Below are 13,532 nucleotides of genomic sequence, written 5' to 3'. Positions count from 1 at the left end.
TATATATTTTCGGTAGCACTAGGGAACCTGTGTATGTCCTAGTAAATAATGTGATCAACTAATCTATGAACTGCAGACATAAAGGAAAACTATAATGAATATAATGAGCTCATGATATCAGATGTATTCTAATACTATACAGTTTCTAGAGACTTAATATCAGAGTAAGGGCACAGACAAACTAGTGTAGTTTTAATTTACTTCTTTACCACATTTTAGTAAAGCAGTAATAAAAGAGATTTTTTTATACACCCCTCAACCAGGGTTTTTTTTACCCTCTCGGTAATTTGTCAATATGCATATGACAGAAAATACCCAAAAGTGACAAAATTCTAAAAACTGCACCCCTCAAGGTGCTCAAAACTACATTCAAGAAGTTTAGTAACAGTCCAGGTGTTTCACAGGAATTAATGGAATGTGGAAGGAAATTTTTAGGCTTCCTCCAAAATTTGTTGTGCATGCTGATACTCCACGTGGGGGAAAACAACAGTTTGGGTGCATGGCAGGGCTCCGAAGAAAAGGATCGCCATTTGACTTTTTAAATGTAAAATTTGCTGGAATAATTAGCGGACACCATGTCGCGATTGGAGAGCCCCTGATGTGCCTAAACAGTGGAAACACCCTACAAGTAACACCATTTTTAGACCCCTCAAGGAACTTATCTAGAAGTATGGTGAGCTCCTTGAACCCCCATGTTCTTCACAGAAGTTTATAATGTTGAGCCGTGAAAATACAGAAAATCTAATTTTTCCCACAAAAATGTTTTTTTGCCACACATTTTGCTTCTTCACAAGGGTAACAAGAAAAATTGCACCACACAATTTCTTCTGCAATTTCTCCTGAGTACGCAGATACCCCATATGTGGGAGAAACTACTGTTTGGGCGTACGACACAGCTCAGAAAGGAAGGAATGACGTTTCTTTGATGGAGTGGTCTGCGGGTGTCATGTCGTGTTTGGAGAGCCCCTGATGTGCCTGAACAGAGGAAAACCTCCACAAGTGAACCCATTTTGGAAACTATACCCCTTAAGGAATTTAGTTACCATATTATGTGGACTATAAAATGCATTTTTTAACAAGAAAAAAACTCTTGTTTAAAAGTGTGTGCGTCTTATAGTTCAGAGGCGGCTTCCTGTGATGGAGTAGAAAGTGGATACCGCATCCTCCCCAATCACAGAAAGAGCTGTTGTCTATTCTTCTGCTCTGCACTGATCTATGTGACCGGTGAAGAGCAGGAGAGGAAGCTTACCAACAGAACAGAGGCTGCAGGAGCCAAGCAGCTGAAGGACCTTCTGCAACAGTAATTCCAAGACCTTTCAGGTCTGCGAGTGTCATGTCGCTTTTGGAGAACACCTGATTTGCCTAAACAAGTGACCTCTTTTTGGAAACCTGACCGCTCAGGGAACTTATCTAGATGTGTGGTGAGCACCTTGAAACCACAGGTGCTTCACAGAATTTTACAACGTTGATCTGTGAAAATGAAAAAAAGATATTTTTCCCACAAAAATGTTGTTTTAGCCCTAATTTTTTTCATTTTCACAAGGATAGCAGGATAAAATGGACCCCAAAATTTGTTGCGTAATTTCTCCTGAGTATGCTGATACCCCATATGTGGACGAAAACTACTTTTGAGGCACAGTGCAAAGCTCAGAAGGGAAAAAGTGCCATATTGGAGTTCAGATTTTGCTAGACTGGCTTGAGGGTGCCATATCACATTGGCAGAGCCCCTGAGGTGCCAGAACAATAGAACCTCCCCCATAAGAAACCCTATTTTACAAACTAAACCTCTCAATGAATTCATCTAGGGAAGCAGTGATCATATTGACACCACATGGGGGGTCACAGAATTTTATACTATTGGACAATGAAGAAAAAATAATAACATTTTTCCCACTAAAATTTTGTTTTAGCCCTAGATTTTGCATTTTCACACTGGGAAATGGATAAAAATGGCACCAAAATGTATCCCACAATTTCTGCTCAATGTAGAAATACCCCATATGTGACTGTACATTACTGCTTAGCCACACAGCGAGACTCGGGAAGGACGGAGCAGGACTCCATATACAAAGCCCATAAGTGCTAGAAGAGCAGAATCCCCACTCAAGTGACCCCATTTTGTAAAATATACCCCTTTGGGAATTTATCTACAGGTGTAGTGTAGATTTTCACTCCATATTTTTTTTTTTCCAGAAACAAGCAGCAGTGGATGTTGCTGAGTGAAAATTGCAAACTACCTTTGTAGTGACCAGTACGTTGTAGTGGCCAGTACGTTGTAGTGCCTGTATATTGTGCCTAGCTCATGCTTCTGGAGACATGCACCCGTTAATTAGGCCGACTCTCATCGCTACACAAATGCCAAACATATGGACACTAACTGCGGTTTGGGCACACTGTGGTGCTCAGAAGGAAGGGGAGCATTTGCATTTGGGAGAGCAGAATTTGCTGAATTTCTTTTGAGGAGCAAGGAGCCATTTTCACTTTTCCAGAGCCTCTGTGCTACCAGTAACGTGGTTAGTCCCTCATTATATGGGAACTATTGGCAGTGAGACAACGTCGAACTAGCAGGAGACGCCCTCTAGTGGACGTGTTCATTATCAATGAATATAGGTGATACCATGGAAAAGAGAATATAGTTTCTCTTACTGGTGACAAATTAATAAATTAGAACTAGTGATGAGCGAGTATGTTCTGTTAACCCTTTCAGCAAGCATGCTTGGGCGATGGCCACTTGTTTTTCTTTACTTAGCTGCTTTTTTCTTGCCATGATACAAATTCTAACAGTCTATTCAGTAGGACTATCAGCTGTGTATCCATCTGACTTCTGCACAACACAACTGATGGTCCCAACCCCATTTATAAGGCAAGAAATGCCACTTATTAAACCTGAAAGGGCACACCTATGAAGTGAAAACCATTTCCGGTGACTACCTCTTGAAGCTCATCAAGAGAATGCCAAGAGTGTGCAAAGCAATCATCAAAGCAAAAGGTGGCTACTTTGAAGAACCTAGAATATAAGACATATTTTCAGTTGTTTCACACTTTTTTGTTAAGTATATAATTCCACATGTGTTAATTTATAGTTTTGATGCCTTCAGTGTGAATGTACAATTTTCATAGTCATGAAAATACAGAAAAATCTTTAAATGAGAAGGTGTGTCCAAACTTTTGGTCTGTACTGTATGTGTTTTGAGATACAGTATTTGCATGTCATTTTAGAGAGATTAATTTTCTCTCATTATCATGGTATTTATTTTGTATTCTTTATGTTGCAGAACGGCTTCTCCTTATTTTAATCACTGATCATCATCCTCCACGGCCCACAGGCTGATCCACTTACACCTGTTCACCTCCTGTGATATTTCCAGGCTTATTATTCTTTTGTCCTATAGTCCTGCACGGCGTCCATCCCTCATCCCACAGTGGAACGCAAACTCCCCTGTTCTGTAACGCACTCTACCCACTCAGTACACAGTCTTCTTGCTTGTGGAACGCAGGACGCAGCCTCTGACATGCACGTCCTGCACCGTGGAACGCACGTTCGCCCTCAGTTTCTCCAGTCACGCCTCCTATGCCTTCAGGCAATTGATAGCGGCACTCGACACGGCGTCACTTCCGGTGATGTCACTGCTATCCAGACACCGCCTCCTATCGCTTCAGTCCACTTCCAGGAACGTTACACCAGCGGTTCACTCTGATTGGTCTCCTGGGACATTAGGTCCCGCCCTCTGACCACATATACTAGGCTTTCTCCTCCCTTGACATGGCGACCTTTGGAACCAGCGGCGGATGCCACGTTTCACGCCTGTCATACTTCCTGCTCTCACTACTGGGTAGGTTTCTACATATATCTGCAGGTACCGATTGGATAATTCCCTATGAGGCTGATGTTCTTATAGCTGTTTGTCTCCCTAGATCCTGTCTTTCCACTGAGACACTGTGTCCTTCCTGCTTTCACCTTTAACTATATTCCTAGCAGTCTAGTAGATCACACTTATTATTATGAGCTCTCTATTGTAATGTTATTGATTTTCAGATGATTATATGAATTTCAGAAATACCTTATGACAGTTTGTTTCTACTACCATATTTTTCGGACTTTAAGACGCACTTTTTTCCTCTAAAATTTTGGAGGAGGGGGGGGTGCGTCTTATAGTCCGATATACATAAAATACTGTGGCTGTGGGTGGTGGGGGATGTGGGGGAAGTGACAGTGGCGGAGTAGCGGTGCGCAGGAGGCAACTGCCACCTTCTGCAGCCTACATTGTGCCCACTACTAAAGAAAATTAATATTTACGGCTCCCCACGCCCATGGACGTGGGGAGCAGTGAATATTAAATTTTCCTTAATAACCGGCACACTGTGCCTGCAGCTCCTGGTAAGTATGGCACCCTGTATGTATGGCCTCTCTCATCCCGGTATGCATGGCCCCCTTCATCCTTGTATGTATGGCCCCCTCATCCAGGTATGCTTGGCACCCCCTGATCCCCCTCACGCGGCACAAAAAAAAAAATAAACTTTCATACTCACCTCCTCTCTCCTCCAGTGCTGTGTCACGCTATGTGCCTGAATAGTCACTGATCCCCACGCCGGGACTGTGTGCGTGGGGAGCAGTGACCATTCATTCTCCCTAATAGCGCGCACACTGTAGCCGCAGCGCGGCTCCTGCTGCGCTCAGAGTGACCGCTATTAAAGGCAATGAATATTCACCACCACTTAACAGGGCATCATGGCCACATTTTTTGCTTACATTTTTTTTTTATTTTCCTCTTCTAAAACCTAAGTGCGTCTTATGGTCCGGTGAGTCTTATAGTCCGAAAAATACGGTACTTTTTATGCTTTTGTCTGATATATGTAGTTTTTAATTTTTTTGTCTTTATGCTGCAGTACACACTGATGAAGGTTTTAAGGACCAAAACAATAGTATCTGTGTTGGACTGCAATTAAATACATTAAAATTATGCCTGTCTGAGTGCCAAGATTCATTTGCTATTTGAATGGCTTTGACCCTACTTGTTCACCTATTCCAGCAGTGCTGCGGTTTTCTACACTATTATCTGAGATGAATCTGTAACTTCTCTGCATTTAGTGGTTTCTACTCACCTGGGTAGTCATATGTAGGAATATCCTCTTTACACCGCTCATCACCCCTCACATATGTCTCTGTAGTATTAATATGGGTCAGATCTTCACCCTGAAACAAATATTGTAAGAGTCACAGACAGATGGAGAAGTCCCATCTATGATCAGCTCTAATCCTGCCATCTCCACTGTTCTCATTACACAAGTATAAAACATATAATACTGGTGGATAAAACAAGACTGAGCACAAGACCTTCACAGCTGTCTACACATCATAGGGGAGATCTCATGACACCTTCTCTCCATCTACCTGATGATCCTGAGGAACATTGGGATCTTCTTGTTTACAGTCCTGTGGAAGAAGAGGACGGGGACATCTCTCTGGTGTTGTCCTCTTACTGGATAGATCTGGAGGAAACACATAGAGGGACTGAATTCATTGTTTAAATACAGATAATTATAGGTCGTGTGTATTTAGTCCTGTCTATTACCTGGTGATGTGAGGGGCTGGGGAACCTCAATCATGACGTCCTTGTACAGATCTTTGTGTCCTTCTAAATACTCCCACTCCTCCATGGAGAAATAGACAGCGACATCCTGACATCTTATAGGAACCTGACACAGAAAATGATACCGTCATCCCCCCGATCCCTTCATAGTGTTACTGTATAATGTCCCAGCATTCCTCATTCCCAGCAGTGTCACCTCTCCAGTCAGCAGCTCAATCATCTTGTAGGTGAGTTCTAGGATCTTCTGATCATTGATGTCCTCATGTATCAGGGGGTGAGGTGGAGGCCCTGTGATTGGGCTCAGGGGTCTCCTCCATTCCTCAGACACAGGGTCCTGACAGCGCTCACTAGAGGTCTTCTTCACTACTGTGTAACCCTAGTTATGGAGAGACACATTAATAAATCTCACTACAGACATTTCCAGAGTCCTCACCTCTCCAGTTCTGTCCATCTGTTATTCCCATAGATAAGAATGATGTAATCTGACATCATCAGAATCTCTCACCTCTCCAGTAAGCTGGAAGAGGATCTCTAGGGTGAGGCGTAATATCCTCTCCGCCATCTTGTCCCTGTCCATATCCATGCTTAATGAATGAATCAGAAAAATTTTCTTATTTAGGGGATCCGATATTGTAGAGACCTGAATGAGAAGAACATGAGCCGATGTAAATTCATAAAAATCCTGAGTAATAATACAATCACTGGAGATAATAAGGGAAACATATGAGATTTACTATTTTCTACTATTTAGTTTTCTTCTTTACATCTAGTAATAAAACCTATACAGTGCCTACAAGTAGTATTCAACCCCCTGCAGATTTAGCTGGTTTGATAAGATGCAAATAAGTTAGAGCCTTCAAACTGCAAACGAGAGTAGGTTTTATGAACAGAAGCATAAATCTTACAAACCAAAAAGTTATGTTGCTCAGTTGAATTTTTTTAAATTTTAAACATAAAAGTGTGGGTCAATTATTATACAACCCCTATGTTTAATATTTTGTGGAATAACCCTTGTTTGCAATTACAGCTAATAATCTTCTTTCATAAGACCTGATCAGGCCGGCACAGGTCTGTGGAGTTATCTTGGCCCACTCCTCCATGCAGATCTTCTCCAAGTTATCTAGGTTCTTTGGGTGTCTCATGTGGACTTTATTCTTGAGCTCCTTCCACAAGTTTTCAATTGGGTTAAGGTCAGGAGACTGACTAGGCCACTCCAACACCTTGACTTTTTCCCTCTTGAACCAGGCCTTGGTTTTCTTGGCTGTGTGCTTTGGGTCGTTGTCTTGTTGGAAGATGAAATTACGACCCATCTTAAGATCCTTGATGGAGGAGCGGAGGTTCTTGGCCAAAATCTCCAGGTAGGCTGTGCTATCCATCTTCCCATGGATGCGGACCAGATGGCCAGGCCCCTTGGCAGAGAAACAGCCCCACAGCATGATGCTGCCACCACCATGCTTGACTGTAGGGATGGTATTCTTGGGGTCGTATGCAGTGCCATCCAGTCTCCAAACGTCACGTGTGTGGTTGGCACCAAAGATCTCGATCTTGGTCTCCTCAGACCACAGAACCTTGAACCAGTCTGTCTCAGAGTCCTCCAAGTGATCATGAGCAAACTGTAGACGAGCCTTGACATGACGCTTTGAAAGTAAAGGTACCTTACGGGCTCGTCTGGAACGGAGACCATTGCGGTGGAGTACGTTACTTATGGTATTGACTGAAACCAATGTCCCCACTGCCATGAGATCTTCCCGGAGCTCCTTCCTTGTTGTCCTTGGGTTAGCCTTGACTCTTCGGACAAGTCTGGCCTCAGCACGGGAGGACACTTTCAAAGGCTGTCCTGGCCGTGGAAGGCTAACAGTAGTTCCATAAGCCTTCCACTTAGGGATGATGCTCCCAACAGTGGAGACAGGTAGGCCCAACTCCTTGGAAAGGGTTTTGTACCCCTTGCCAGCCTTGTGACCCTCCACGATCTTGTCTCTGATGGCCTTGGATTGCTCCTTTGTCTTTCCCATGTTGACCATGTCTGAGTGCTGTTCACAAGTTTGGGGAGGGTCTTAAATAGTCAGAAAAGGCTGGCAAAAGAGATCTTTAATCCACACATGTGAAGCTCATTATTCTTGGTGCCTGAACTACTTCTTAATACTTTTGGGGGACCAAACAGAATTCTTGTGGTTTGAGGGGTTGAATAATAAATGACACTCTGAATTAACTTTTAACGTTTTAAAAAAAAAAAAAAAAAAAAAAATTTGCTGCAGTGCATTTCCCACTTCCAGGCTGATCTACAGTACAAATGTCACAATGCCAAGTTAATTCCGCATGTGTCAACCAGCTAAATCTGCAGGGGGTTGAATACTACTTGTAGGCACTGTATATTTTAGGCCACAGACAACAAGCAGTTTCTTCCTTGGAGTCTGTAGCTGAACACGTTTCTCATAGACTCATCTTCCTTATTGCTAATTCTCGTCTCATTTATCGACACTGGAATCGGCATTAACAATACTGCAGGAGATATTCATTACACGTGACATGAGAAATAACTACTTCATGATGAGGATGACATTTTGATCTTCAACTACGGCTCTAGAAACATATTTGGCCAGAGTCCTGTCACCCACTAGATCACTACCGGCCGTCTATATGAATGTTTCCCGTCTTCCCCGGACTGTCATCTTCTAACACGTTAGATCTCATGTCTTATTCACACACAGAAGTTTGAGACATTATAAAAGCTTGTTTGTAAGAACACCAACACAAGAGGTATTTGATGCCAAATTCTCCATATACAATGTATTTTTTTTCTCTGGATAGGATAGGAATTTTTTAGCATTTTCATGTAGGTTTCCATATATTATATGAAAAACACCCCCAAAAAATAAAATTGGGGATGGAGGTACTGTGGGAACATTATACAGTGTGTGGGTGGATGGCGGTACTAGGGGAACAGTATACTGTGTGTGGGGGCCAAGAAAGGGGCACTGTACTATGGGAGCAATACATGATTCATTCACAAAAACACCCTAAACATAACATTTTTAAAACCACCCCACAATTTGTGAATCTTCAGGATAAATCGCTTTCTAACCATTTTATTATTAAGCTAAAGTGTCTAAACAGACTTTCTTTCAAATCCATAAAAGGGCACTTTTCCGCGTTTGTCATTCAAGAACTGTTGGAGGATTATTAAAGATGATAGTTTTCCCACAAATTAGATGGGACACCTGTGGATATTGGTGAATTTTACCTGCTACATTTCTGTTGTGATTTACTCGGTAAAGTGCCCTTGTGTTAAAGGGGTTGTCCACTACTTTATATGATCCCCCAATGTATTCCCCCGGGGCCCATAAGTGTTTCTCAATACTTTGTGGTGCCTTTTCTGCCTGTGAGTGGCGCTATCACTGGCCGCTCACAGGCATCACGTGACCCCTGGCTGCAGCCAGCTCTGACATCCGCTCATGTCACGTCAAGTTCCGGCTGCAGAAGGTGGTACTCACTTCTACGTTTCACGGTGGACGCTGGGCTGTGGCGTGGGTTACCCAGCACGTCACACCCGGCATCCACCGCACGCTCTTCCTCTCCTCATTCACTGGGAAAGCGAGCGGGGGATGCTGGGTGTGATGCACGGGGTAACCCCGCCCACAGCCCAGCATCCACCGCGAGGAGCGCGTCACTGATGTTAGTCTCACTTGATGTGACATCAGTGACGGGTCACGTGATGCCTCTGAGTGGCCAGCGGTAGTGCCGCAAGGAGGCAGAAAAGGCACCGCAAGGTATTTACAGAAACATTTCTGGGCCCCGGGGGGGGGTACGTTGGGGGGTTCATATAAAGTAGTGGACAAATTCTTTAAAGTGGACATTGGACAAACGTCACGATCAATTACAATCAGACTGAAGAAACAACACTCCTCTGTTCGGCTCTATGAGTCTAGGATGAAATCCACTGCGGCCGCTGCAAGAAAAGAATGAAGAAGAGCAGAAGTTTGGGGAGACCACCGTGGCCAGACATTTCCCGGAGATGGTGATAAAAGTTTTGATCTCCGATGGTCGGTGTTAGAAGAAACGACCGCAGCGGATTCACAATCACAACGCAGTAAACTTCTACAGAGACGTGTTCTGGATTTACTCCCTGGAATCACTTTCTCCCAAAGAGTTAAATGACGTCTGTAACTTTAATGTCTTTCTATGAAGCTTCTTCTCTGAACTTTATTCCTCTGTTGTCTGTCGGGGAGTTGTTTTCAAAAAAAATATTTTTGGGTGTTTTCTTTCTTTTAGTTTACTGGTTTAGTAATGGGGGTGCCTGATAGACTTCTCTGGGCTTCTGTCCTTCATCCTGCAGTCGTCTGAATGGATCTAATGTGGACGGGAACCAGCTAAGCCGCATTCTGTCCACAGCTGTTACCTCACTGTTCACACCACACAGAGACCCCAAAAGAATCTCCGTGCTGAAGGGGTTAATGCCCCCTGCGCCCAGTAATGGGGTCTCCACATACCTCCACCTGCAGAGCCGCCACCACATATATGGCTGCTCTGTGCGCACAGGACCTGTGATGAGGTCACAGGAGGGGAGGAGTCAGGGGGTCACATGATCAGGGGCCTCAGTGGATGCAGGACTCTGCTGTGCTGGTTGTCATGGTGCTGGATGAGCTGAAGTTTATGTGTGGGGTCAGGAGGGGTTTACAGTGTGGATGTAGCAGAGCCGCGTGTGTACGAGGTGCACGGAGCGGAGCCGCGTGTGTACGAGGCGTACGGAGCAGAGCCGCGTGTGTACGAGGCGTACGGAGCAGAGCCGCGTGTGTACGAGGCGTACGGAGCGGAGCCGCGTGTGTATGAGGTGTACGGAGCAGAGCCGCGTGTGTACAGATCGTGTGTGTATGGAGCCGTGTGTGTACAGAGCGGTGTATATATGGAGTTGTGTGTGTACGCTGTATACCGCTGTATACTCCCATGTTCGGGCGGAGACACCACGGCTCTTTATTAGACGGGAGAAGAACTGACACTGGACATTCAAAAAAACTGCGCTTGTGTGGCACCCTGCTATTCACAGGTACCACAGGACCCAAAAGGGGCATGGATGGACCTCTCCACAAGAGGCCCTCATTACACACAGACACCTCCACCCTTCCACCTCATACCACCAGAGGGAGCCTGTTAGGGATATATACTGGAGGGTGGAGTTAGTTAGTTAGTTAGTTAGTGAGCAGAGATTGTGCTCAGTGAAGAAGCAGCTTCTGTCAGCTGCTGTGCTGAGGGCAAGTGAAGGCCCAAAGCACGTGCTGAAGCCTGGGGCCTCGAGTGTGGCCGGAGGCAAGGAGAGAGAAGTGATAAGGGGGCAGAGGAGCATCTGAGGCTCACCCCAGAATACAAGCCAGACACTGGGTCCGTGCCTACAGGGTCCTCTACGCCCAGTAGGAACAACCGGTATGCCAGGAGGGTTCCAGACCCCTGGTCAACCTGAAGCTACAAAAATCTAAAGAACTAGGAACCACGAAGGCCCCAGCGTCCAGGGATAGTGGAGGAAAGTTCTTACCACCAAGCAGACAGGTGAAAGAGTGAACAGTACAGAAGCTAGGCCCAGTTCCAGGCGGGTCAGAAGCTTCAGAGAGAGGAAGAAACGGATCAGGAGGCCTTATACCCACTCACTGGGGAGAGTCCAGAAGTGAACCCTTCCTACCAAGTACCCTGGACCATACCTGCTGTCTACACCAGTAAAGGTACTGAAGCAAACCCCTGTGTGCGTGTCGATCATTCTCCCCTGACCTGACTGGGCCACCTCTCACCTGCATCCCTTCCATTAACCCTGTCCCGGGGGACCCGCTACGCCTGTGGGGAGCAGAAACAACTCAGCTGCCATCCCATCACCCCCGGCGGTCTGAAGCAGTGCTGGTATCCGTTACCAGGAACCACAGGTGGCGTCCCGAACTCTAAATTCCAAAAACCACCAATTCCCCTATAAATAACTTCCCCCTTTTAAAGAGTGACCCCAGGGTACGGGCCCGGGAGCCGACTGCCGTGACATCCCACAGAAGGTAAAGGCCTGGGTACCGAGTTTCCCCCATATCTTCCCCTGGGCGAGACACTTGGACGTCTCTTGTTTCTCGCACAGATATTGATAACATATGATGGAGTCAGACGAACCCTCCTACAAAACCTGATAACAAAGTCATTACTACAGGACTGGATGAGAAAGGGATTTATTGTACAAGAAACGCTGGGGCCACAAATGAGACCCCCAGCGTGTTAGGAGCAGACGGGGTCTTTGTCCCTGGAGCTTCTCTGCTCGGTATAATGAGATTCTGATCTTGTTCTTATAAAGAGGGTTGGAGTAAAATAGAAGCTGCCTGAATATGAGTACTTTGTCTGGTCTCTATGTCCTTGTGTACAGAGCTCTGGAGATAGCGCTATTCTCTGTATAATAGATTTGATGTCGCTGGAGCCCTAATATTTCCGTACAGGGGTCTCTGTAGTACAGTGTCCATTTTAGGACATGATCAGATATCAAAATCAAACCTCAGAATGATGTCAGTTTGAGGCTAAATACCCTGTCTGACAAGTGATTCTGACAAGTGATTTTGACAAGTGACTTTGACAAGTGACTTTTACAACTGTAATAATAATAAAACTCATTGGGACTTATGCACAGACTGCAAGCAAGCCAAATTCAAATGATGTTTGATTTTGATGTGTGAGTCTGATGTGTGATTTTCTTCAAATCAGAATCACAATGACTTTTTGTCACTGTGAGTATTTTCATGGTGAATCTCATAAGACAAGTAAAGCTGCCAGTTACTATCACTTGACTGGATAGCTCAATGGTAAGGCATCAGCCTCTGAAACTGCAGTATTATGGTTCAAATCCCATTAGGAATATTATTATTATTTTAAATTATGCCTGTTTAGAACACAAACTACAGGAGTGTTTTACTTTTAATATCTGACATTTTGATTGTCATCCTGACGTGTTAAGAGTTTCAGACACACTCTCTATTTGCATGGTAAATTATATAGCCAAACTAAATTGGGAGGCACTAATTTACTATATATCTACAGTACAGACCAAAAGTTTGGACACACCTCATTTAAAGATTTTTCGTTATTTTCATGACTATGAAAATTGTACATTCACACTGAAGGCATCAAAACTATGAATTAACACATGTGGAATTATATACTTAACAAAAAAGTGTGAAACAACTGAAAATATGTCTTATATTCTAGGTTCTTCAAAGTAGCCACCTTTTGCTTTGATGAGTGCTTTGCACACTCTTGGCATTCTCTTGATGAGCTTCAAGAGGTAGTCACAGGAAATGGTCTTCCAACAATCTTGAAGGAGTTCCCAGAGATGCTTAGCACTTGTTGGCCCTTTTGCCTTCACTCTGCGGTCCAGCCCACCCCAAACCATCTCGATTGGGTTCAGGTCTGGTGACTGTGGAGGCCAGGTCATCTGGCGTAGCACCCCATCACTCTCTTTCTTGGTCAAATAGCCCTTACACAGCCTGGAGGTGTGTTTGGGGTCATTGTCCTGTTGAAAAATAAATGATGGTCCAACTAAACGCAAACCGGATGGAATAGCATGCCGCTGCAAGATGCTGTGGTAGCCATGCTGGTTCAGTATGCCTTCAATTATGAATAAATCCCCAATAGTGTCACCAGCAAAGCACCCCTACACCATCATACCTCCTCCTCCATGCTTCACGGTGGGAACCAGGCATGTAGAGTCCATCCGTTCACCTTTTCTGCATCGCACAAAGACACGGTGGTTGAAACCAAAGATCTCAAATTTGGACTCATCAGACCAAAGTACAGATTTCCACTGGTCTAATGTCCATTCCTTGTGTTCTTTAACCCAAACAAGTCTCTTCTGCTTGTTGCCTGTCCTTAGCAGTGGTTTCCTAGCAGCTATTTTACCATGAAGGCCTGCTTCACAAAGTCTCCTCTTAACAGTTG

At 44.6% G+C, this 13,532-nt stretch overlaps 1 protein-coding gene across 1 annotated transcript in view; it reads right to left on the bottom strand.

The window, feature by feature from the left end:
• Positions 1-10,140, bottom strand: part of LOC141201645 (uncharacterized) — a 36,418-nt gene extending 26,278 nt beyond the window's left edge. Inside the window, exons 1-6 of the mRNA XM_073663669.1 lie at positions 10,079-10,140; positions 6,097-6,231; positions 5,788-5,967; positions 5,574-5,697; positions 5,393-5,490; positions 5,104-5,194 (exon numbers count right to left, since the gene is read on the bottom strand). Coding sequence (XP_073519770.1) covers positions 5,104-5,194; positions 5,393-5,490; positions 5,574-5,697; positions 5,788-5,967; positions 6,097-6,174 — 571 coding nt within the window. The 5' untranslated portion in view covers positions 6,175-6,231; positions 10,079-10,140. The remainder of the gene's footprint in view (positions 1-5,103; positions 5,195-5,392; positions 5,491-5,573; positions 5,698-5,787; positions 5,968-6,096; positions 6,232-10,078) is intronic.
• Positions 10,141-13,532: the final 3,392 nt, after the last annotated feature.

The sequence above is a fragment of the Phyllobates terribilis genome, unplaced genomic scaffold (genome assembly GCF_046119375.1).
Source record: "Phyllobates terribilis strain yellow unplaced genomic scaffold, ASM4611937v1 Scaffold_120__1_contigs__length_5212024, whole genome shotgun sequence".
In the NCBI taxonomy this organism is placed as follows: domain Eukaryota; kingdom Metazoa; phylum Chordata; class Amphibia; order Anura; family Dendrobatidae; genus Phyllobates; species Phyllobates terribilis.
This window is presented reverse-complemented; position numbering and strand designations above follow the sequence as displayed.